At 35.4% G+C, this 27,685-nt stretch overlaps 1 protein-coding gene across 1 annotated transcript in view; it reads right to left on the reverse strand.

The window, feature by feature from the left end:
- Nucleotides 1-239: 239 nt before the first annotated feature.
- The window catches only part of TIPARP (TCDD inducible poly(ADP-ribose) polymerase), a 28,604-nt gene continuing 1,158 nt past the window's right edge, over nucleotides 240-27,685 (reverse strand). The window contains exons 2-6 of the mRNA XM_006908203.1: nucleotides 24,456-25,411; nucleotides 9,690-9,858; nucleotides 8,196-8,356; nucleotides 2,981-3,259; nucleotides 240-2,300 (exon numbers count right to left, since the gene is read on the reverse strand). Of these exons, the coding sequence (XP_006908265.1) occupies nucleotides 1,853-2,300; nucleotides 2,981-3,259; nucleotides 8,196-8,356; nucleotides 9,690-9,858; nucleotides 24,456-25,372 (1,974 nt within the window). The 5' untranslated portion in view covers nucleotides 25,373-25,411 and the 3' untranslated portion in view covers nucleotides 240-1,852. The remainder of the gene's footprint in view (nucleotides 2,301-2,980; nucleotides 3,260-8,195; nucleotides 8,357-9,689; nucleotides 9,859-24,455; nucleotides 25,412-27,685) is intronic.

Here is a 27,685-nt window from a genome sequence, read left to right on the forward strand (position 1 = left end):
TTCCCTTTATCCCAAATACTTATCTGCAAAATAATATTCACTCTTCTCCGGTGACTTAACAGTCAACTGCTAGATAATGTACTCTCTGCTGATTCCCAGAGCACAAAGTTTAAGCGTTAGATTCTAGTTAGGTCTGTTCATTCATTCAATCACTCATTCGACTAACCAACCAGCATTTATAGATCATCCACTATATGCTGAATTGTTATTTTAAACGGAACCAAAACAACAACCAAAAGTTTTAAAGAATTACCAGAACTTTTATTTTTGCTTAGTTTTATTAAAAAAATAAATATGTCATAAAGCTTCTTTTTTCTTTAGGGAGAAAAAAAGGAACAAGTTCCATAAAATCAAATAAGCAACAGTAAGGTGTCTTAACTTGAAAAAGATTGGGAATCACTGGTTTACAAGTTGTAATTGAATGAAACAACAACTGTAACAGCCACAGTTGGCCGTTTCATGCCAATGGCAGCAAACAACAAGATCAACTAGGGCAAAATAAATAACTGTGTGGAAGCCCTGATAAGTGTTTAAACAGACTGATCCACTGAGACATCAGTATAGATATATCTTGCTTTAAACAACACAGAAGTTCCTGAAAAGTTTTGTGTAAATGAAATAACCACAAACATACTAGGAGAGCTTGGTATCTGAAGGAATTCTGTGGTGAATTCTTTCGTGAACAGCCACTTCTATTTTTGTAAATCCAGGTATTTGCTTTGCTTAAGGTGAATTATACCTGTTACCTCTCTGAACTGAGGCATCAGCATATTCACCTAACACTGCTCCAGCTAGGCCAGTGGCACAATTTTCAAGTTTGTGTTTCTTATTAAATAAGTAGTGTAAAATACAGAGCCAGCCGGGTAACCCGGCTGCATCTGGCATAGCAGGCACAGGGGTGGGATGACCGCCTTTAACAATATTTCCAAGTCGACAAATACTTTGAGAGTCTAGTTTGTGTAAAGCACAGTAATAAATCTTATCAATTTGGTTATAGATGTACTTTCTATAAAACCTTCAGTCAGGGCCTACGTCTGGAACCCTTAAATAAAATAATACCTCTAGTTCTTAAGGCTTGACTTTAACCAAATTAGCTGTCCAACTTCTTCAAATTGAGTGGATGATAATGGAAGAAACAGAGTTTTCCAAGGCTGAAGTTTAACAAAACTAGAATCACATATAGCTAGTTAGTGAAAAATTTTGCCGATAACAAAAATTTTCCAAATAGTTTTTTTTTTTTTTTTTTTTTTTAAAAACTTTCTCTAAACAGAACTCTGAATTCTCAAGCTAACTGCACTGAGGCCCTCTGGTTGGGTGATAACATTTCACTCTTGCTGATAAAAATAAGAATTTCTTTCCACCCACCCGAATTTCATGAACTTATCCTACACCACAGCAGTGATGCTTTGAACAGGGAATAAGTATGACAGTACTAGTTCCAGTAAGTTTACCATTGTAAATATATAGAATTCTCACTTTGTTCACAGCTTCCATTTCATGTGGCCAAACTTCTACCAGGCTTAAGTCACATTTAATTAGTTAGGCTGTTCTTTTTCTTTAAAAAAATACCTCTAATAACATTGCTGCCTATATGTACAAGTGTGAATGAAGAATATGCAATCTGTAGTCTTTCCCACACTGAGTACACTAACAATTAGTAAATAATTAAAGAATAAGTGGTCATTTTAAAACCTGTGTTTTCCTTAAAAAAAAAAAAAAATTCACTTTCTAGGGTCTTAAAAGTGCCCTAATTAATGTCCAATGCTGTTCTTCACTCTGTCCCACCCATCCAAAACCTGCTACAAATGCTGGATTGAGTTTATATCAAATAATTTATCAGTACCAAGATTTTTCAAATGGAAACAGTGTTACTGACTTCTTCATATTGGATAACAAAATAAGGGTAACTCTGGTCATCATTAAAAATGACAAAAATCTGAGGCTCAAAGAAATTATCCACGCAAGAGTCATACAGGTCACTGGTGACACTGCCAGGATTGACGGGAGGAGGTCTTCTCATGCCATGACTGCCCATCGTGTATCTGCCAGTGAGCACTTTGGCTAGAAACATAAAATGGACTCCTTTGGAGGACTTCTTAGAAAAGTTATGAGAGTAGCTTGCCTTCTTTGCAAAATAACTGCCTTGTCCAAACATTGTAGCATGCTTTCCACAGACTCGAGGGTCAAAGTTGTGCTTACAGATTCCATCTACCACATCCTGCGATGTTCCATGAAATAAATGTCTCTCATTTATTATTCTGTCACGGCCACACATTTTCCTGTTCATATATTCCTTTTTCCTAATGCAAAGAGTTGATAGGGAATTCAGAAGAAAGAAAGTATAGGTCAATTTAATAGATATGATGTAGTCGTAAACTTCTCTTTATGGTTTCAGTGGAGAGGAAATGTTAAAGCAGCTATCAAGATCAAAATGCCATCAAAGATCATATTAAAAGTTTAAACTTATCTTTTCCACTGCAAACCAGAAAAGTCCTTTTCTTTTTTTCTCCACCAACCATTCACATGCTTTCTCTTACACTTCAAAACTAGTTCTAACATCTTACTTTCTCCTTTATTTTCCTTATCTAATTCCACCAACCTGAGTGTCTCTTAATTCTGAGCTTCCTCAAACCTACACGTATTCTTTTTGCACTACATTAATTTGTTGACTTGAGAGGCAGCCTAGTAAAGTGATTAAGAACAAGATACCTGGCGCCAGACTGCCTGGTTCAAATTCTAGCACCATATCTTATTAGCTGTATATCCTGTGGCAAATTATCCAAACATTTTTGTGACTCAGTTTCCTCTCTGTAAAATGTAGGTTGCAATAATCCTACTTACAGGTCTGTTTACATGTGAGTTAATATATCAAAAAATGTAAATATATTAAGCTCTACTCAAGTCTTTACTATTACATTCTGCATTTGTCATTAGCTACATTAAGAAAAGCTCTCTTGAACTTTTCATACTGCTGACTCACCTTTTATATTTCTCCCAAAGAAACTGGTTTTGGACTCTCAATATTTGCAAAATTCTATATTTAAACTCAGGCACAGTCTTATGAAAAAGATTGTAAATGATTCGATAACTTTTGTCCTCTGCAGAAACAGGCACTTGGATGAAGTCCTGAGATGGATGCATATAAACCCATGTTTCAGGGTAAAAGTTTGCTGAGGTGACCCCATCTGGGCAGATGATCTGTGATGATGAAGTTGCTTCGAGAGGTGAAGGAGCCTGGGTGGGAACACCACCAAGTGTCCTAAAAGAGAGAGGAAGGAATGTCAATGTAAAACATTCAGAAATAAGTACATCTCATATACAGTACTCTATGGCAATATCTAATATAGTTTGTATAGCTTAAATGCTTGTTTAAAAAATGATATAGAAAATGCTATCAAAGAAAAAAATCTTAGAGCAAATAGTGCCTGTACACAGACATTATTAGCTTCCTCCTGGCCTCCTCTTTGTAGAGAAAACTACATAATATACTGCTACAAGGCAAGCAAGAACAAATTTATAAATACCTTTACTTTTTGAATTCTAGACTCTTCTTTTGCCTATATAGTTAAAGAAACTTTGTTTCAAGGGAGTAATGTTAATTTATATGCATTCTTCAAACTCTGCTGTACTAAATAGAAAACATATTACTAAAGCTTATGTAGGGTGAGGGGAGCAGAGTGAGAGGGAGACAAAGTTAAGCAGTCGGAAACGTGGGAGCTTACAGGGAGAAGACACAAAATACTAAAAATCAAAAAGCTTAAACTTTAATTTTGTATTAAAAAAAAAACAAAAAATCATGGCATAGGCATTGAAAGTTGACATCTGGCATTCACTTCATTTTCCAAGATCACATACAACCACAAAACCAACAATATTATTCAAATTTTATAGCTTTAGGTGTGATGGAGCTAATTACTTTAAGCTCTAGACACCGGAATGCATATCCTTGAACCTTTAAATTCAGGTCTATTATTTTGAAGGATTCAGATAAGCAGCAGCTTTGCTCAGTTACTTATTTTTGCCTGATTAAATACTTAAGTTTAAAGCACATTTCTTGGCCATTTTCAACACAAGAGCAAAAGGGAAGAAGCAGAGAGAAAGGAAATCCTGACCCCGAGACCCAGATTCAGGGTACTGTAACACTCATAAGTATGTAGTGGTCACAAGGAAGTAATAAGTCTGCCAAATGGATTAGGAAACTGAAATTTCAAAAGAGCTTTGTGACACAGAGGTTACAACTGTGGATGAACGTGCATCTAATCTCCAAGAGCATATCTTACCATGATCCTCTTCATAATCATAGCCTTACGGACCAGGCATTTTACATGTAGTATCACTAACTGTCATAACCACCCTGCAAGATGCCTTGGTTATGCCTACTTTTCAAATAAAAAAACTGCTAGCATAGCTAGCAAAGAGCAGAGATAGAATTTGAATCCAGGCCTCTGTAGATAGTTTCCAAGTGTATACTCTTTCTATTTCCATATATTTCACAATTCATATACATATTTAACAAGGCTTGAAAGTGATGGATACCAGGATTGCAACTCAGGCTTGCTTGCCTGACTCCCACTAACACCACCACCACCTCACATAGTCTTTTGACATTTAAGAGATGGCTAGATAAGAAGCTAAAAATTATAGAGGCAAAAATGTCTTCTTTAACCCCAGCCTCCTTCAAGTAGCGGTGTCTATGATTTATTTTGCCTCAAAGTCCCTATGTGAGACAGAGAAGTTCTGGGTGGATCCAGAGCTTTCAGAAAACCCTAAGTGCTTTTAAGTTCAGAGGCAGATTTAAAGGGGTGCTGGTTTCTCCAGCCTTCATGACAGAAGGCACAATAGTTTTTGTCCTCTGAAGCATTTTCACAAAGCCCTGACAGATTCCTCCAGAGCCTTCGTTCACTGGTACATTTTTCTGAAGAGAGGCCCCACTGTTTTAATCAGATTCTGGAAAATCTGTAACTCCTTAAAAGTAATCACTATTCTGGAGGATGGCAGGAAACACAGAATATATGCTCCTTTTTTTTAGCTATCCCCTCTATCCCTGCTCTGCAAAAAGGGTAAATCCTAATCCACCAGGTTTTCTAATATCATCAGTGGTTGAAGTTACCAACAGAGGTTTCTGGGTTGAGGAAGGAAGGTAAGGTTCTCCCAAGCACTCTGTTCAAAACAGGTTTTAGGCTACAACAACTATATTGAAAACCTGGCACTGACAACAGAAGGGACTCTGCTTTTCTTTCTGATACCATTTCTGCCCAAAAAACAGTTTCATAAAATGAAAGCTTCTAATGTACTCTTTCTACTTTCAAGGGACAGGCTCTATTATTTACTCACATGCTTGAAGATGAGCCTGTGTAAATGAATCCTATCCAACCTGAGATATTAAATTAGATTTTTATTTACATGGTCAGCATCCATTCCTACCCATAGACACTTACTTATAACAAACCAACATCCTAATTAGGCCAAACCATAAAAAAACATAGACATGTCTGATAAACTTTATACATTCTAATTGCCATGGGTTAATTAATATATATATATATTCCAAGCACAGTTACAAATGTGGCTTCATTTTCTGAGAATGCTGCATCTGTATTCTGCTCATGAGTATTCTAACGACATACTGTGCTTCATGGTGCTGTACAGCCTTCCTTTGGGAGACAAAGTTGAAGGGTAAGGAGCTTGTACTCAAGGACCTCTGAAGAATGGATTTTCAGAATCCAACGTCGCCTTTCATCACTCATCTTGCCTTCTCTCTTTGTCATTTTGAAAGACATTTCCTAACTCAACTTCAATAATGAAATAAAAACAAATTCATTTTATCCTTTTGGGGGAGGAGTCAAAGAAACTGTTACCAGGCCTTCTCATGACCAAGCGGTGACTGCACAGGATAGATGTCCTTTCAGCTGAAAGGAACTCCCAAACCTCTAAATCTGAGATTTGTTTGCTTTTGTGTACCCTCAGCTCAAGTATTCTAAGAATATTAAAGAATAAGCACCTTTTATCAGCCTCATTAAAAAGCAGCAAGCACAAGGAAAAAAGTTTTTTTTTGTAACTATGAGGTTATGGATGTTTACTAAACTTACTGTTGAAATCATTTTGCAATGTATACATGTCAAGTCATTATGCTGTACACTTGAAACTAAGTGTTGTATGTCAATTATATTTCAATAAAACTGGAAGAAAAAAAGCAGCAAGAAACCCTCATTTAAAAAGAGCTAAATTTGGAGGAAATTCATGAATTAAGTCAGCCTCCTTCCCCCACCATCTTACTACCTTCCTACTCTAGCATTCCCAATTCTTAGCTATCTCTGATTCCCTGATATTTGTGGCTTTTCTGATGCTTATGTTTTTCTTTGACCTTTTGTATTTACTAACAGTTAAAAACAAAACTTTTTAGCAAAGATCATAGTCTCTTTGGAATCTATTTCTGAAATCCACTTTTCAGACTGAATCTCACTCCTCTTTCTCCCCATTAGGCCAGTCTAAGTGTCCTTCAGCCCTAGACTCTAGGGCAGACAGGAAGTGAAGGGGCTGCACTTGCCCATTCCGCTCTGGTAAACTTGCTGCTTCTCTGTTCCTTTCTCATTGAAGTATCTGCATAATCTCTTTGATTTGCTAAACTCTTTATATCTGATTATCACTGTTTCAGATGACTAAAATAGGAAATTTTAAAAACAAAAGAGAGAATAGTGACTTTCTCTGTTTGTAAGCCTAAGTTATAAATAGTAAGGCCATATTTGTGGCATTAATGCTACTACAGCTAATATTATTTTCATAGTTCATACTTTTACGAAACAAGCTGAAGTTTTTTTTAAGAAAGGAAGGGGCATTCCATAATCACTTGTCTTAGGATTGAAACAAATCAATTTTCACCATTTTATAAAACTCTCTCAGTAAAGCAGCACTAGAATGAGCATTCTTACTCTCACACAGAAGCTACATCTCATTTGATTGGCTCAGCATGCCAAGACTCCAGTCTCACTAATGAGTTCTACTGTCTCACTAGGAGAACAATATGTTCCTAACTACTGGACGCTGACACTATCTCCAGCTGTGCTAATGAAATCACAGAAATGGCATTTTTATTAGTTTCCAATTTAAAAAAAAAAAACCTACAAGGTAAAAATTTTCACACTTGGACTAGAAAGAAAGCACACATTTACCCCAAGCCAATATATATTTCTAAAGTTGGCCTTATTACACAGTGCTTTTAGATACTGAAAATGTCAGGGATTTTCATTTGTATTTTGTTTTTAATGTTCCCTTTGCAATTTCAGAATTAGAATCATGAAGATTCTGTCATAAATGATCTGGGAAAAGCATAGTTTGGGTTTGAAATTAAAAAAAAAATAATAAATGCTAGTAAGAATATAAAAATACCATCTTCATCTCAAATATCAGAAGAGACCAACCAATATTACTCTAGACCTCCCAAGTTAATAAAACCAAGTAAACCTAGTATCATTTAAAAAATATGACTAGAGTATATAATGATTTCCCTAGAGATAATAATTTCCAAAAAAAAAGGGGCAGTGTGCCCCACTTTTTAGCATCCAGGAAAATGTGCCAGTGGGCTATCTAGAAAGGAAAAGAAATGGCAGTTGGAAAAATGGAAGAGCTCACCTACAATTCAAAAGGATGAGTTTGGTCTCAACCTAAAAGTATGACAGGTAATTTTGGTGAGTATTACAGGAAGATGGGCCTTACAAATGAGAATGCAGATTATTTGAAAGGCGAATTCCTCTCATGTATATGTATTCAAGGAAGAAAAATGGAGAACATTACCTTGAGACTCTCCCTACTTGACCTGGCAGTTTATCTGAGCTGGGAAGTAGTTCCCTAACATGAAAGGTGTCATCAGAAAACTCAATCTTCTATGAGGGAGGAGAATGCAAACTTCACCTCATTCCAGATATAATTATTTTTAGTTGTGGAAAAAATGTTAACTCTACTGTGCTTTTCAGTTCAAAAAGCCTAAAAGGATACCCACTCTTTTAGTGTTAGGTTAACTGTACCTTATCTGAATTCCATTTTTTTGAAGGATTAAACCCAAACAATAACTTAGAATTTCACATTCTAGAGGTAATAATCAAGTTAGTCTCTTAATTTAAAATCTTTTTCTCTTAGGCATTCAATTATACATTTATGTAAAATGAGAGTAAATATGAGACTTTCCACTGGACACTTACTGTAAATATGGAAGCAATATAAAACAGGAGCGGAAAAGGGGTCTCCTTTTTATTTCTCTCCTGAAGAATGAATTGTGGAGGATATAGTGGTTGTTCCACATCATAAATCGGACCTCTTTCAGACCCCGAGAGTTGGCTTCTTCAATCAATCGAATAACAGACTATGGAGCAGTAAACAGAAGGCAAAGAGAAAAAAAGTAATCACTATGAAATATGAAAACTGTTAATATAACCAAAGCCACAAATAGTTAACCTTGCTATTAGTATCAGAAGGGTTTCAATAAAGTACAGTGAGTGAAATTAATTCCCTTTACACACAAGGATTTTTACCTTTTACTTTTTTTGGTAAAGATGCAGAGTAGAAAGATGTTCCCTGTTTATAAGAATATGGATTTCCAACTTAAGAAATATGTAAAGCCGAGGTAATTACCCTATCCTGAGGCCTTAAAAATGTCCTAGAGATTTTTTTTTATATTTCTTAAAAGGAATTTTCAGAGGAGGATTACAGATGGTAGTGTATACAGTTTAAATAAATCAAGTTCCAAACCTAAGAAACCTCTCAGAGGAAAAATAGAGGGACAGCCCAAGTATTCTGAGAATACATTTTAAACAGCCTCTTACTCTCTTGGGAAAGTATTATATATCAGTGATTAAAGAGAGTCAAAAAGTTTAATTCAATATGGCGTTTTATAGCAATTAACATACTAGGTCATTTTCTTTTGTTATTGCTTTAGAAAAAAAAAAACCCTAAGGTAGATAGGTTAGTTTCCCGTTTTGTAATGCTGGAAATTAATCTGATTAAATTGAAGAAGTCAGATCTTTGGAATGTGAAATTAATCTTTTAAAGTCCATTTCAGGATGTTTAAACTTGACTCAGAATTCTCATTTAGAGGCAAAGTAAACCATCATCATTTTAAAGCCTTGCTTTGTGATTGATGAGCTATTCTTACAATCTTAGACTAAGGATGCATGTACACATTTGATAGAATTTTAAATGACTAATTTGCCTGACCACAGCTCAATAAACATTTTCAAGTACTTCTTCCAGGGGCTTAAGAGTGACTGTTTCCCACTAGACTTCTAAAATGCTAAGTGCAACACATGACCTAATCACCATGAGCCCGGGAGCCAGATAAAGCCAAAAGTTACACCAGTGCTCATCTCATTAAAATTACTCCAAAGGCGTCACTACGTCTGAGTACTTACCACTGTAAATACTTTCTCTCCATAGTATAAGATACTGGGGAAAGCATTTTATCTCTTTGATAATAGTGGTATTCTACTTATGGATTCTAGCAGATTAATGGAAAGAAATACATTTTCAGAAAAATCGAGAGAGAAAAGTGTTACTTTTATCAACAAAGCTCAATTTTATATCCATGAGCTCTTTGATTTATAGTTCTGTTTAATCATTGCTGAAAAGGAAGAATGAAAGATCAGTGAAAAAGAGAAAAAAATTTAAATGCACTTTTGGGAAAAAGAACCTGTAAATACCTCAGGATACTCTCTCCATCCAAAGTGGTCCCTACAGAAGAATTTCCAGACTGTGTGGTAAATAGAGTTGGCATTGCTAGATGGTGGTGTGGATAGCCTTCGTAGTTGGTCAAATTCAGTTGTTTCATACACATTCATGGCATTCAAATCTGCCCAAAATTCTTGTCCTCTAAAAAACCCAAGAAAAAATGGTTTGTTACCATTACATATGCAAAAGAGAAATATCTAAACATCTCACTGGACATTAAAAATATCTAGTATAACGTGTTGTCGAATTTTCAAAATGGTCTTATTTGGAGTAAAAGGACATTACTGATTGTTTTCCAATTTCCTACATGCCCTTTCTTAATAAGATCAAAATTTCCAGGCCATGAAATTATGGTAGGATTGATTCTATCTCATATCACTGGCCTAAATGAATCAACATAATCCCATCATCCCCGCCACAGTGGGATGAGTCAAACCCTGGTCTCAGCCAATCAGGGAGTCAGATTTAAGATGATGCTGACATAGCAGACAGAAACAAAAGAAACTTCCCTTGAAGCTTGTCCCTTTTTTCAGAGCCATCAGTTTACCTAAGCTAATATAGATATACACAATACTGCTTGAAGACAGAAAACAAGAAAAAGGAAAAATAAAATGACTTCAGAGGAGGCCAGTATTGCTAATCTACCCAACATCAATATGATTTCTTATCCTGTGGATGAAAAAAAGAGTTAATAAAACATGAAAAGGAAAAAAGTTTGGCTTATTATGAGGTTTAGCTATGAGAATATTTTTGTCATTTTTGTTATCTGATTATATTATATTTTAATGTCGAAAAAAATCTCAACCATTATTTTAGGTAACTGGAAAAATGTTCACAGCTCTTCTTTTTGTGTATATTTCAAAATGTCCCTAAGAAACAAACAAAAAAATATATTATAAAATAACATCATAGATATACTTTCCACCCTTTCCACTGGAGATTTCTAAATGGACATCTATAACACACAGGATACTCCAGATCCAGTGGCACTTAGAGTGACTGGTTCATATGAAATTCAGACATTTGGACAGATATTTCCAATAATTATTTCCTTGTTGTAAATTAGGATTTTGAAAAGGGTATTAATTTTGACCTATGGGTTTTGTGGGTTAGTATAACACTTTCCAAACTCTGCTCTTAGAACCCTTGTTTCAAGAACTGTTAATAGGTATTCTGTGCAAAAAGCATGCTGTGGTCAAATGTTTGAAAAACCTTGGTTACACACAAAGTTAAACAATTTACTTACTGCAGCCACTCCACAGTCTCTTTAATATGCTAAGGCAAATATTGAGGTGTCATGATGAGGGCTATAAAGTATTCTTCTAAATCTATGACAATGCTGAATATCTATTAACATCTCAATAAATACCCCTGACAAATATCAGCGAAAGGAAATCTATTTTCCATCTACCATCTGATGTTCATAATTTGTGAATCAGCTTCTATTTAAAAAAAAAAAACAAAAAAAACCTCGAGTTATAAACCCAACTGATGGTGAAGTACAAAACTTGTAAAAAGCAGTATGGTTCTAAAATTCCTAATGAGCTCCCCAAACCCCTAATTTCTTGCTCAGAAAGAGTACTAACTAAGGATGTGGTCTTAAAGGAACACATAATTTTAATTGTAAAATGGGAATAAGACAATAAAATGTAGCTTGAAAACACATTCAGACACTGCTTTAAAATGACTTATGGTAAATTGAAATAGTTAATCAAAAGAAAAACTTCTGTGAAATCCTTAAAAAAAGAAAACACTGAAAAGTGGAACTGCTATACCTAAATTAAACTTTACATCAACTTGCTTTAAACAATTTTCACTTAATTTTAGAAGAATTTGATGTTGTCACTGAAACGAGAGATAGTGACCTCTTTCTCCTTCGTAAGGTCATTTTGTTTCTAAATAGATTTTCCTGTCTTAAGTTTATTTCCCAGTAACTGTTCCCAATTATGAGTTAACAAATCCTCAGTATTTTCTTTGAGTTCTTGGAAGAGCAATCATTATGTTAACATGCGTTTATAATATACACAGCTAAATGCTTTTTGCTATTAAAATATCAGATTTTATTCTGGACATCACTCTAGCAATTTTTGTTTAATCCTGTATTATTAAGACTTCATAGATAATGATTTGCATGAGAATGACATGTAAAACTGCAGCTTTTGCTACATTCTGTGCATTTCAGTTCTTTGGGCATTATGAAATTTCTATGACAAATTCTAATTTACTACACAAATGTTCTTTGGATTGATGCACCAAAGTACTATTTTAACTCTATCTGATTTTCAATATGTTTTTCTAGACTTGACAGAGACAAAACAACAAATTTGAAAAACATGAAATTATCTTTTTATAAGATTAATTTTACCACCTGCTCTCCCTTAAAACCGGGAATGTTTAAAAAATTCAAAGCCAAGAGTTTTTTTTCCTCTTCAATCTGCATCAGTATAAATGCATGAAATACAGATGCCAAATGTTCAACATCCACCACTCTTCTTTATCAAACCATTGTTTTCTATTATCAGAAAGCAGTTATGAGTCATGTATGTGTGGTAATGGTGATGGTGGGCTGTATTAGGCAATACACAAAGAATTAAACAGATGTACTTCCTGGCTTCAAGAGAAATGAAAAACCAAATGTAAAACCAAAGATGCAGTACATCTGCCTATCTAAACTGTTCATTCCCGGAATGAGAGGACAAAGAATAGGCATGTAGCATTATGGGAGAGGAGGTAGTTATTGGCATGCAGGAATGGATAATGGTCAGGAAAAGTAAGGGCTTTACTGTATCAATACAAGATAACTTTCTGTAAAAGAAAAAAAAAAGGCTAAGAACAGTTTAAATAGGGAATACTACCAGTAAGTAAAGGGTTTTGTGGAAAATCAAGAAAAAAAGAGTTAAGAACTTTGCTTCCTGGAAAAAGGGTGGGGACAGGGAGGGGCAGAAGTACTGCAAATAGTTGGAAAAGGAAACCTTCTAAATGGGTATGTAAGAGATGAGGAAATGTAAACCAGGGAAAAACAGGCGATGTGAGAGATGTCAGGCCATGAGCTGATAAGGTAAGTCCTGAGTCTCAGAGCCTTAAATAAGGGTAGGAATTTAAAGTATTGAACAGATGGTGATAAAGGGTCTAAGAAGTAAATACAGGGTGTGTAAAAATTGAGCAACAATGTTAAAGATGGGGGAGGGGAGCTTTATAAAAGCAGGGTGCAACAATCCCAGTTGGATGAGAACACTGTTAAGGCCTAAGGGCATCCCTGTTGATGGATGGTCAGAAAAGGGTGAGCCCAGTAGATAGCCACTGTGACATAGGATTTAGATTTTGCTAAATATATCATGTGGCTAAATCAATCAGTACTGATTTACCCAAGATATAACCCTATTATGATAAATCAGAAAAAAAAAATCTCGTGAACAGATTTTTGCTATAAAGGGAAAAATGAAGTGCTAAAATATTAACAATTCTGTTTCCACATGCTCCACCAGTAAACACACCACTACACATACCAATATAAAAATCCAGATACAAAACTAATTAAAAATTCTGAAAAGGACACCCATTCTCATAATTTAGATGCTTTATAACAATTGTTCTCTTCCTACTCAACAAATTTCTTGACATGCTAATTAAACCAACATTTTCCAACATACATTAGCAATACCAAAACCCACACTGTCAGAAAGTATGCCCCCACGGCATTTCTTCTATGTATATTTCAGATACTAGATAAACAGCTATAATGAAAACCAAAACTATTAAAGAAACAGTTGCTGAATGAAATAGAAATTAGCAAGAACATGATTGCTTTACTAAAAAATAGTACTTGGGATTATGCATTTGGAAGCTCACTAAAGAGTATAACCATTTGGGGCAATCTCTCTATTTATAAATTGTTTGAAACCAAGAAAGAAATGTGAAAAAGAAACAAAATAAGCTTAAAGTAGACACACTGATTAGGCACTGGGCTATATACATGGAAGTAAGATAAAAAGGGCAAAATGCCAAAGAGTCAGTAGGGAGAAAGACAGAAAAGACAAACTTCGTGGCATAGTGTGAAATGTGACACAAAGGTGGTCTGGGGACAGTTCAGAGAGGGCCCACCTCTGCTGATAAAGGGGTCGAAAAATGTGGTCAAGAGAGAGGTGTCCCAGAGTGGATGACATGAGAGCCAAGTCTGACCAGCCACAGGCAGACAATGGGAGGCAGGACACCACAATGCAAAGTGACTGACATGTATAGAAGCTAACCAAGCAAAGCACAAGAGACCCAAGGGTGTAGCACATGCAGTTCATGTGAGAGGTCAGGGTGTATGTGTGTGCGAGGGGGATGATAAGAGATAAGACATAACTGGATAGGTTGGATGGGGCCAGATGACGAAGAGCTTTGTATGCTGGGTTAAGAGGTAGGACTTGATTCTGTGGATAGTAGGAATCACTGGTGGATTTTCAACAAAGTTAAGACTTGCTTTTTATAAAGGTCACTCCCACGGTTGTGGTATGGAGAGCTGATTTGTTTATTTTTGGTAGGGGAAGGTGAAGAAAGGTGGGGAAAGGGTAGGGAGGCACTTATTTGCTATTTATTAGCATGCTTTTATTATTATTATTTTATGCTTAGCTATCTATAGCTATTAGAATTGCACATGAGACAAATAATGACAGAATTGAGGAGGCACGAGATGCTTTTTAAGTATGTAAGAGTTAGAACCTAACTGCATGGAGTATAATTATATGTGGGGCTGAAGGCCCATGTTTCTGGGCCTGGTGACTGGATAATGGTGCCATTAAGTAAGACTGGAACTGTAGGAGGTGGAACATATTTAAGTGGGAAGATGATGCAAATAAACTACAGAACTCAGACTTCAGCAAAGATCAATTAAATATAAAGTTTTCTGAACTCTACTCTGTACAGTTTAACCAAATGGGTTAGACTTTGGAACTCTGGCTTCCTGCCTGTAAAAGTTAACTGGTTTCTACAAGGACAAACCTGTGACCTCAAACTAATTAACACCTGCCCTAATCAGCTGGATTAACTAGACACAATTAATAGGCCCTCTTACTTTATTGCTATGATGTAAAATGAAAATGTCTCCCTCCCATTGAGGGTCACAATGATAAAGGATAAAGATCAAATGCAGTACGGAGAGTGTGTTAAGGCTCTTCTGCTACAGACTTGAGACAGGAATGAATGACAGATGGGGTATGTTTGCTGCTGCTAAAGAAATTTCACAGGCACACAAAATATAGCTGGCTTTTGATACCTGGCTTTGATGTTTCCAGGAACTCATTTAGCAATGTTGGAATATCTGGCAGCTTATATATTCCTTCAAATATGTTACAAAGTGATGAGAATCAAAGCCATGGCATATACAATACCAATATATTTGATAAAAGCAGTGTAATTATTAAACTTCAGAGGACTGACTATGTACTCTTAACTTTATGCTTTAGAAGCATAGTAACTGTCATTTATTGATACTAATTAAGATTTTTGCTAACACTGATTCAAATAAATAAATATTGGAGGCGACAACAAAAATTATCTATAAATACTTACATACAAAGCAATATCTTTCAATATTTACCAGAAGTTAAAATACTATACTTCTACACTGACACTAGTAACAACTGGGTTTTTCCCTTTGTATCCAGAAGTAGCTAGAGACAGACATACCTACAAATCAAAATTGAGAGTTTACATTATTATGCATATGGCCCTCAGTAGTTACAGTAAGCTAAGAATCAAGTGTTGACTCTCAATTAAATCTGCCCACGTCTAAGGAGAACCTGACCTAACCAAAGCAGGGTTCCTGAGGCTTATATCACTCTGTAAAACAATTAACATCAATCTTGGATCATGGATTTATCTTACAGTTCTAAATACCTCAAAAGATTTTTGGGTAGGTAGAAATATTCCCCACTTTAAGATACAATTCTTTAAAAAGGGATCACCAAAAGGCAAAATTCTGACTGAGCATGCTGCTCCTTTAGTCCCTCCTGGGACATCTTACAAACAGGTGAATGAGAAGACAGCAATGAATGTTGTCTAGAATCACATTTATCTGTATGCTAAACCCCACGTCTGATTTACAAATTGTTGTAACACCCAATCATGGTATTCAAGTCATTCTAGAAGTGACCAACACAGTGAAATAAAAATGAGAGGATAAGAGATAGAAGAAAAATGGAAGGCAAGTAGGTTTCCAAAATGAAAGGGTACCCTGTTTTTAAGCTTTTGTAATTCTATAGTCTCCAAAAGAATGTGGAACTAAATAAACACATAACAGTTTATTTTTTAAAAAATTGCATTAAGACACAGTCATTTGTGTACAACTAAATGTTTCCTAACCCCCTAAGAAATAATATACATTGAAGTCCCCTCCATCCCATGCAACCACTAAAAACAAATGACAATATTCATTTGAGGAAAAGAATCTACTAAAATACTTTTTTGTTTGTTTTATTAAAAAACTACCAGATCAAAGCAAAGAATACAAAAGAACTTTCTAATAAGATGTGGATAAGTCTGAAATCTTTTGTAAATAAAAATTATACTTATGAGAACATAAGATCTCACTGCTATCTATTTACGGAGGCATGAGATTAAATTTTGTACCCTGAAGACATTGGAAATGTTATACAACCTTAACTTTTATCCAAGTTCAATCACATGTCCTGAGACTCCTAGAAGGTAATTTAAGTGAGACATACTTCTCAACCAAGGCCTGAAGAGGAAGTGAAACTTAATTTGTACAAGAACAGCTGAGATAGAAAGCAAATAATAGATTTAAAAAATGTGTATCACTGCCTTACACTGCCTTAAATTATGCAGTTGTTGCTTTTTATGAAGATGAGTAAATATCCTCTTCATTAAGTGAAATATTTTTGAACTGAGGTTTCTATCTTACCTTAAAGTCAACAATAAAAAATACCTGCCATGTACTCAAAGTACAAATACTGATCTATTCAATTTTGTGAATATAGAATTTGACAGCATTTAAAGAGAGCTGAAATGGGTTTATAAAACTTCTCTACGTAAATATTATAAAAATCAGTCATATGTAAGTGCTAAAACTGCTTAAAATTTTTTTCAAATGAGCTCAAACAATTCAGAACTCATTTACACATAAATACCAATTATAAATAATTATCATAAAATATATCCTCTAATAATTCCCTGTAAGATACAATCTACTAGCTTAATTTATTTCTGGGTTGATTTTTAAAATTACAAACAACTCTTTTAAAAAAGGTTTTTATTTAGAACTTTCTCAATTTACCATGGTCTTTTCCCCTAATTAGTACAGGTAAACTAATTGATAAATGCGCAAATTAAAAATATAATCACTGATGGATTATGAGGACCTAGATATGAGTAAGAAATGCCTTTAGCACTAGAGATCTGAATGTATACAAACTATATAATGAATGCATCACACCCTGAGAATTTTTAAAGCAAATTTCTGAAAGGAAAAAAGACTTCCTACAGAAAACATAGTAAGATTTTTTTTTCTTGTATTATTGTCTAGGTTTTGTAAACTATGACCACAAAACCTTTCAACAGGGTTTTAAGTCAGTCAACTTTTCCTAAGGGAGAGGGATTCTACAAAGCCAAGTTTCCCTAACAGATTCAACTTTACCAATTACTTAAGACAGTCTATGTTATTTTTCAGTAGCAAATTAATTACAGAACACTTTACACAATGCTTCTAAGGTGTAGCAACATTTGAAGAAACCAAAGTCAGAGAGCAAGCAAGCAAAGTTCCTTGTTTCATATGCTCTACCCCTGTTCAAAGATGTTTTTTCTTTTATTAACTTGGAAGGAAAACCTAGTAATTCTCCAGTGCTTATTTTTATTCTCTCAATGCCTGGAAATGAAAGAGAGAAGCCAGGTGACAGTCAGAAACCAAAGACCAACCACAGCAGGAAATTATTTAGAGTATTTTGTGCCATTTGCCCTCTCTATGCCCTGATCAGCTGCAGGAGCTGTGAAGATCACAGGGTGCAGGCAAGATTCTGAAAGCATATGCACTAATGAAAGCAAAGTTCACTCTTGAGCCCCTACCCCTGCCATTCTTCACTTACTATTCAGTGATGATAAAAATTTAGAGAAAAGAAGTCACCCAAACTCATAGTATGGCTATATGTTAAATGAGAAGGGACAGTTTAAGAATCTCTTAATTCAAAATGAAAAAAAAATTAATTTAATAAAAAATACTTCAAGTGTGGCCTAAACTAAAAATATTTTCTAACCATTATGAGAAGTGCTATGTTTCACCATTAAGACTATTCACAAATCCCTCCTTATGCTCAGAAGCAATAGCACTAAAAGAAAGAACAGCCATTTGCATAAAGAATACAAATTTCCCAACAAATCTTTCTCAGATAACTTAGTCATGGAGATTCTAACACACTACTTACACAACATTTTGTGGTATATGTATTCGCAAATCACTGGTTTCTGTACAATGAAAAGGAACAGTCAACTCTGGCATTAATATGAGAGTACCCTTTTCATTGTGATGACTGTGCAAAGCTTCTTTATTGGTCAAGTGTGTGTTACCAATAAGTTAACAGCACATAGCAGAGAAAGATCCAGGAGACAGACACATTTTGTTGTATGGACTTTACAAATAGGAATGCTTACTTAACTCTATTCTATGCTTGTCTTAGCAACAGTAACTGATTAGGTCAGTAAGGAAAACTGGATGTTTCAGAATTATAAATTAATATCACCAACATCTAAAATTTGAATTACTGATCACAGAATTATATTTAGCACAAAACTGCAATATTGTCTTTTGCACAGATCAAATATAAATCCTTACAAAATACCGAATTGAAAAAGTGGAATTTATTTTATATAAAATCTTTTACTTTCAAAGATTTCAAAATATATTTCATCAGAACTCACCTCGTGCAATTTTAAATTAACAAGGAATTAATCTATAATGGAAAATCTAGGTTTTCAGTTAACGTGTCAGGGATTGGGCTGGATTAGTGTTAACATTTACAGGGATTTTAAAGAGGTGAGTCTGTGTAGTATAAATCCCAGTCCTTAGAATACACTCCCATAATCTATAAATATAAAAATAATATTTTATGTTAAAGAATCTCCTTCTTTATCTGAAATGTGATTTGTTAGCTCCTAGAAATGGTGAACCATAGAACTATTTAATTGCTTTGTACAGTCTGTGTTTATGGTGTTTCTAAGTACAGTCCAACCCAAGATCTTAAGCTATTACCTAACAATATCAAACCCAGAATGAAATAGAAAATGGCTCAACCCTCAGCACTCTGGTATCTTCCAAAGATACAAAATCACTCATTTTACTTCACTTTAGTTTAAGACTCTCAGATTTATTTTAGAAGAGAAAATCTACTGCTTTTCTGCAAAACTTATCAGTGTTCACAATTTGAACTAGCCTCATAGAAAGCTGTGCCAGAATAATCAAGAGTCATCTTGTAACATAAAATGTTTTTTCCTTTGCAAAAATGATATACACACATACTTAAGTTTTTATTCCACAAAAGGCAACTGCAACTCACAAACAGGATACTGGTAATTATTAATGGCTGCTGACACAGGTTAAGAAGACCTAAGGTCCTAATTTAAACGTGATCGAAATTATTACCATCAGACAAAGGATGCAGAATCTGGTGGTCTCAAATCAGGGAATAAGAAATAAGGCCACAGGAAAACAGACACAATCTCAAATGGCTGGATTTTAGCAGCATTCCTTGAGTAGTCAAGGTTTGTTTTGTATAGTCTACATACTGCTTCAACCCTTAGAAATAGCCCCTACACCCAGTATAAAAGTAAGAATCACTAAGATCAGAGATGAAGAGACAGAATTTATGAATTTACCTTTGCTCCATGGTAGAATGCAAATTTAGAATCTAGAAATTCTAGTATAACAATAGGAAATAGATTTGCAGGGACAGAGTAGAGTTAATCAGTCAAAAGTTGCATTTTCTGCATGTCCACATATGCAGAATAAGTTTTCAAAGTTGGAGTTATTACTTACTTTTTTTCCTGTTTATTTACAATAAGCAAAAGCTTTAGAGTCAACTCAATAAGAAAATGCATAATGCACGATATACACTTTATACAAAATGCATAATACTTTTAAAGATTGCTAAATTACTTTATAAACTAATTCCTCCAACTGTTTTTGCTTTTTGCAAGGTTCATTTTCATTAAAATAACTACATCAAGAACAGACTGACCCCAACCTGAAGCCAGGTGACAGCTGTTTCAAACAGTCTAATCTGTTTATTGATTAAAAAAAAAAAAAAAAAAAACAGAAAAGAAATAAATGAATGATTGCTATTGATTCCCATGATAGCTCTACACAGACCCAGTAACTCCTCTGGATTAGTATAGACAGATGCCAATTAGTTTTATTTCATATGTAAATAGCAGCAAAAAGAGGTACAAAAAATAATTCACTGAATTGCTTTACCCTAAAGCACAAGGCACACATTTTGAAAGTCACTTCAAATACAGTTCTTGCTTATAGAGCTCTCTCTTTCTCTTAGGCAGGAATTTTAAAAATAAATTCTAACTCATCCAGCTGTGTATATTCAAGAAATACCAAAAAGTCACAAGGCATAGTAAGTTTCAGCTGTTCTCATCTTTCCAGTGTTATCAATAACACATAATGAGTTAGTTCATACATCATCACAGCTGTGTAGGCCAGAGCTAACTTAGCTAATTTAACTATTCCAGTAGAGTTCAGTTAGGAGCCTGTTCTATTTTAGATAATCCATTCTCCAAGTCTTTAAAAAACAACAACAAAAACCAGCATATGCTCTTTATTATCATTAATATGCAATTCTCCCATCTTCTTTCACAGAGTTCCTGTGAAGTCATCTAAGGCTATTGTCCCATGGACAAATTAGGAAAAAAACCTTTAAGAACAATTAGCAATCAAAATCACTCGAACTATGACAGCATTTTAGGTTTAAGCTGTAACAAGTGAAATTCCCTTTTATCAATACCCTTTCATTACAAAAGAGGAGAAATGAACACTGTCCTCTGAGAAAAATTAACCAGGGAGTCAGAGTTTGCAACTCTGTACTTCACCATCCCACACTTTCAGGAAATTCAGAATTACAAATAATCACCGGTCATATTTTCACCTATAGATTGATTACCTCCAAAATAAGGTCTGCAGAGTCTCTCTTTATGGTTGATAATAACTACAAGAATTCTTGCACACTTCACAATGGATATAATGAGATAATCAATTGTGATCTTAGTTGCTAATGGGAGATTTGCACAACCTTCATAATTTCAAATATTCACAACAGGATTCTATAGTTTGTAAAGTTCAAAACTGCTTAGACCGCCATTTAGTATCATTTCCTACTGATGAGTGCCCTAAACTGTCAGAGACTGCATTTTCTTAATCAAAACATAACATTCAATGTTGTTTTCTCAACTTCCTATTTGAAATTTGGAAATTCGCTAAAGCCCATCCTGTGTGCAAAAGGAGCCTTAACATCTAAATATCGATGGAGTTCATAAATATAACTAGTTTCCAGTTGATGCTGATGATAAACATCTGCAGGTGTACAAAAGCAGAGTGTGATGGGAGTGGGATTATATCATAACCTGTGGCGAAGGCAAAATTGGAAAAGAATAATTAAAATAATCTCATTATAATGAACCAAATAAGCAATTATTACTGAAATCCTCCTTTTTAAATCTTTTAGTATCTAACATCTTGACTAAAGAGTTAGTTGGACGGGATCTGTGACCATATCTAGCTTGACTTACTTTCCGATTTCATTCTTGAGAATAATATGCACACTGCACAACTAATTTGGATGAATTTAGATGTTAAAGCTAACACATTTGTAAAACAAAGTTTTATGTGCACAGTAGACCCTGAACTATGAACTTGCCCTAAGTTTCACACAATGAAGTATTATTGATATAGTATGTAATAATAATTTATCAAGTCACATAAAATATTGAACAAAGTGGAATAAACAATTGCCATTCATTATTCCTGCATCCAAAGACTGCTGGGTCTGACTTGAACATATACACAGCTGAACACACACTTCCTGGTTATGTGCAATCTGCATAGATAGACCAGCTTTACAGGCCTGACCACAGAGATTAATAGCTTTAGCCAAATAATTTGGTAACCATGTGAACCTGGGCTGCTCCAGCTTGTTTGTGAATCTCTCAGCAAGGCTCAACATGCCGTTATCTGCATCTTGTTGCCAGGAAACACAACATCGCTTTGGAATACAAGGAAAACCAGGTTGCAATGACCACAGGTCAACTTCCCAAAAGCCTAATTTTTGACACTTAGATATCTACAATCTTATAACATTTCTTACTATAGGCCTAGGAGAACTTCACTTTACTGTTAATACTTTTTGCTATTTTTATCAGGGCAGGACCACTTACTGCCATTAACAATGTAGCAGCAGCAATAGTAATTACAATAATTCACTCATACTTGGTCTCTCGAGTGTCAAATAAACACACCTTCATTAAAACTGATTTGAAAACCAAGCACTTACAACAACTACTTTATCACTGATCCAACAATGCATGCTTCATGGGCCTCTATTTCTAGTCTTCAGCAAAGTAATTTTACCAAAGGATAAAATAAATACCCAATATGCTGCTGATCTAAGAAGTTTCTGGATTTTCTGGGATCAGAATCAGTCTTGCCTTGCTCATAATGGAACATGATGTGTTGGTCAATAATCCTGCTAGTTTCTTCCTGACCAATTCAAACAGACAGAAACTTAATGTACCAAGATGCTGAAGTACTCAGCAGACTGGAAATGTGCTTCATAAGAGTGAAGTGGGAGGCTACTGTTCTACAGTCTTGCAACCTGGAGATGGAAGGATTAGAGTGGCTTTGAGAGTATATAAAATTAATCACCCTTGACATACCAACTAGAATTGCTAGCTCGGAGGCAACAGAGATTTTAGACAATACCTTATTAAAAGATTTTTAAGAGAAAACATAAAATATCTTCCAATGCGGGCTTAAAAAGTTAGAAGTAATTAGCTTTATTATAGGATCTAAGAATTTTGCTACCGAAGCAAGATGGAATGCATTATATTATCAAAATAATATATTTGTGATCAAGGAAACTACATTCTTTATATAATCTTACTTTTACCCCAAAGGAGTCTTGGGATAATAATGCCTTTAAACTTGGGCCTTATATTGTTTTTCATCTGGTTCCATACATCTCTTTAGACGTTCCTTTCTATCTTATAAGATGCGAAGTTCTAGTCTCATAATTAAGTTGCTAAAAAGACAGATATGTGTACTATATAACTGAAATATTGAAATATTAAAAAAATCACTCATTACTTAATACTAAATGGGAGCAAAAGAAATTAAAAAAAAAAGACCAGGTTTCCCCAATTCCAAAAATGCTTTGGCACTATGTTAGAACACACAGATCAACATCAAAACTAACAGAATTAGATAACTTGGAAATGGTTTACTGCCATCATTTGCTTGCTGACTCTCCAGACACTTAAACAGTGTAAAGCGACCCAATCAGTGAACAAAGATGACTCCAAGGACGTTTTTCTCCTGAACTTCTGGGTTAGGATACTCGGGGTATTTTTCCTCCCTATAGACCACACCTTTCAGTAGTATATATCAGGTTATTCATTATTTGTGAGACTGTCAGGATGCCCTCATGGTCTCCTAAATCAGGTAGCATGGACAGAAGTGCTCTTCCCTTTCCTATGTAATTTTAATACTTATTATTGGTCATATACAAGTAATTACTAACATCACACATTTTAACTCCTATGCTACAGGAGAAACAACTTGGAAAAATAAAGATTGTTTCTATTATACAGTAATTTTTGCATTAGCAACTTTACATGTGGCAACTATCATTTTCTTCTTAATTTTTACGTTCGACTAAATAAGAATTTAGATGTGAAAATTTTCAGTTCTCTATCAGTGAATTTTGCTTTGACATCCATGAAAAAGAACTACATTACTTATATACATGTCTTACATACAAAAACATGAAGATAACTGTTTTTTATGTACTTGATAAATAAACATACTCATTAACACATAAATTTTCCTTTCACTCATTGTTAAAAGATTCAGTTCTAAAAAAATACCCTGAATTGTGGAACAATTTATTGTATCTATAAGATAAACAGAATAATAAACTTAAAGAAACTAAAAAAAAAAGACATTTGACATGTTTGGGCATGATTCATAAGCTTGGGAGAAACTTCTGAATCATTCACAGAAAAACTGTACCACTCAAAATGAAAAGAGGGCCACAGAACTCTACAAACAATACTATTTTCCTTTTAAAAAGCAGCAGCTGCTCAACATGCAAAACTTTAAAATTGGATAAGTTAGGTATCCATTACTTATAAGAATCACGATTTTCTTTCAAAAGCAAGCTCTTTTGTGTGATTAAAATTGTATCTGATTCACAACATTCAATGTATATGCAACTTCTCAGTCACATAGATACTGCACAGTTACATCTGAATTGTTCAAATCATAAAAACTTTGTTGTCTGGTTAAGTCAATACCCTGCATTCACCCACCATGAAAAATCAGGATAATACACAGCCAAAAGAATAACAGTGGAAAAAAAGAATAAAACCTGTTAGGTCACTACTAAATAAAACCACCTTACTAAGCTTTTAACCTCTTTACCTTCTGTATAGAATTTAATAACAATTTTAAAGAAGGTATAAATACATACCCATACTTCATTCTCATCCTATCATTCTCTGGGTTACAGTAAAATCTTTCCAAGTGCTCCTGGGAATCATTGGAAACACTCTGCCACTTCTGAGTAGTTGTCCTCTTGATCTGCCAATGATATGGCAAGACTGTGTGGTGCTTCAAACAATCCCTGCCATAAATACATGTGCCTTGCAAAAAGTCCATGCAAATTTCAATTTCATTCTCTTGGTGAGTGTGGTACTGTAGCTGGTTCACCAGCTCGAATACAAGGTCAAGGGAAGCCTCCTCACTTTTGTCCTGAAAAAGCTCAGTATTCAACTTATCACTTGTGTCCAAAATATACTGGATTGTAAAACTGTTGTCTTGGAAAACCCCTGGAACATAATCCATGACTTTGTCTATGCAATCAGGACTAGCAGGAACATCACTTGAAACTGGGTGCAAAAGAGCAGTCTGGAAGTGCCCTGCGGTAGATTCTGCCACTGTCCCACTGATGGTTTCTGGTGGAAAGCTGTGATCCTGGATTGGAACCACTTGTTCTGGAGCATCAGTGGAAGGATGAGATTCTGGTATTTGGCCCCCAACATCTGTCCCGTCAGGAATCAAAACAGACATATTGTTTTCTGCCGGTGGACACGATGGAGTGATTTCCAGAGGTTTTTTCACCATAGGTTCATGTAAGCTGTTCTCATCTGCATTCTGGTTTCTAGATCCAAAAACCCCATCAAGTGAGCCAGATTCTAGCAAAGTATTTAATATTGGCCTCAAAGACCTCAGGGTTCCGGTTCCCAACCTCTTCTGATCTTTTTTCTTAAAACAAGTCTTCAATGGAGTGATCTTCTCAGAGAGTCTCATCTGGCATGAAAAGTCATCAGGAGGAGAGGGAGGCTGCACTACACATTCTGACTCAGGTTCATTGGTTTCCATTTCCATGATGTGAACTAGCTCCAATTGCTCCTCAGTCTAAAAATCCTACCAGGAAAGGAAAGAAGATAATCATTTACAAGCTGACAACAACTCATCCCATCATTGATCAAAATATTTGTTTTTGTTTTTTGAGGGGGCTCTGTGACTAAGTCCTTGAAATCACTCCTCTTACATTATATTTCATCTTTACGAGTCAATTTTAAATTTTATTGAGAAATCAAGGCTCCAAAGCAGCCAAGGCTATTCAAAAGCCCAAGCAGATAAAGGTAAAAAGGAGAATCTTCCAATAAACTTTTGAAATTTGTGGATATAATGTACAACAAACTGTTAATTCTGCTGGAATATGAATTTTTATTGTAACTCTAGAATGGGGAGGGGGTGAGGGGTAGAAATAAGTGTGTCTAACTGATGACAGTGAGAAAACCACATCTTCACTGCTTTGTAGTTCTCTACACAGTTGTTTATGTATTACCTATCTCATGAAGTGACAAAAACTTTTTTTTGTAAAAAAAAAAAAAAGTTCATCAAATGAATGATAAACTTCAAAGTTAAATAGTGAGCGAATTTGGGGGTGTGAGGACATACTCAGGAAACAGGCGCTTCAATTAAAATGTTATACTGCAGAAGCCAGGAGCCTGCTGCAGCATTTTCTATTCATTTAAGTTCTCACTTAACTTCGGTCATCCGTGACTTTAAGGGAAATGAATATAACAAAACTAATTTTACCATAGGCTAATTGATATAAACAAAAGTTAAGTTCTTACAACAAAACATTATTTGACGAGCTGCTATATTCAGAAGATTTCAGTATATTCCCCAAGGATGTTAAGGGTTTACTTTTGTAATCTCCAAAACATTACCACTACTGGAGAACTACTAGGGCTCGTTTAGCAACAGAAGCTACATCAGCAACCACCACCGCACACTGTTTTGGAAGCCAAACACAACTTCGCAATACAGAAAGAGCCTCCTTGTACTTGTCATCTGAAAAATTACGTATATTTTTTAAAAAGGCAAATGAAGGCATATTATAGAAGAATAACAAGAATATAAAACACAAACCATATTTCAGATTCCTTATGTACTGAAAGAAAATTAAAAAGTGGTTTCTTCAACAAATCAGACCCCTTGAAAAAAACTGGAACTTAAAGAAAAAAGCAAAGAAAACTTTGTAAAATGACAAATGGTGTCTCTTCTACAATCTATCCCTCATTAACTAATTCTGAAAATATTCACTCAGCATTGTCAGGTGGAAAAGGGTTGATGAGCAATTAATCCTTTTCTCTCGTCCACGAGACTGAAAGAGATATTTGATGCAAGGGCTCATGACTTCATCAAGTATGCGTTCCAGGTGCCCATTACAGTGCCCAGCACAATGCAAACAGTAGGTACTCCATAATATTTTTTGGTTGAATTACTGACGAAAAAGAACCTGTTAAGTGCCTAGTCATTATGGATCGACAGTAATAAAATGATAAAATTGAGTCCCCAGAAAAATGAGTATTAAATATCTAATTGAAGAGATTCTTGAATCTGCATGTGTAAAAAGTACATAATGATCAAACTCAGAAAAAAAAAAAACCAGTATATGTCAAGGTGTTAGCGTATACAGTACGTATGAAAGGAAAAGCTAGAGTTCAATGTGAGCTGCCATTGTTAGGGAAAGGTTCACGAAGGAGGGACAGGACAGAAGACATAAATCAACTGGAAAGCAGCCAAGCCAGGCGTTATTATTCATCATTCAGTGCTCTTGCCTCAAGGCACAATTGGCACAGACTGTGGTATTCCCTTCTCGCCACACCAAACCCGCCTGTGCCTTCCCCACGACGCGCGCACGGACATAGGGACAGACGGACGGACGGACACGGACACACACACACACACACACACACACACACACACACACACCGCCCCCCCTCCACTCCTATTACACCTCATCAAGGCAAAACAGACCCTAAACACAAACACTATAACTTTTCCAATATTGCCCGCTGTCACACTCGGAAATAAAACTGAGGAAGAAGCAAAAAGCTGGAGGAGCAGCCAGAGTGGGAAGTCACTAGAATCTTGTTCCTCAATTAGTTTGCATAACAAAAAATAAATATTGGAAGGACACTTCCTCCGGTTCCCTGCTGAAGGCGACCTACCGCTCCACCCTTCACCTCGTGATGCCCCGGCTTCTCCAGCACTCCCAGCTCAGAGCACGGTCCGCGGAAACCGCCGGCTCCAAACGCCGGACTCTCCCGAGGGCCCACCGCCACCGGGCGCCGAGCCCGGGTCCGAGCAACGCCTCCTGCGGGCCGCGACGGTTAGCGCAGC

The sequence above is a fragment of the Pteropus alecto genome, unplaced genomic scaffold, assembly GCF_000325575.1.
Source record: "Pteropus alecto unplaced genomic scaffold, ASM32557v1 scaffold81, whole genome shotgun sequence".
Taxonomy (NCBI): Eukaryota; Metazoa; Chordata; class Mammalia; order Chiroptera; family Pteropodidae; genus Pteropus; species Pteropus alecto.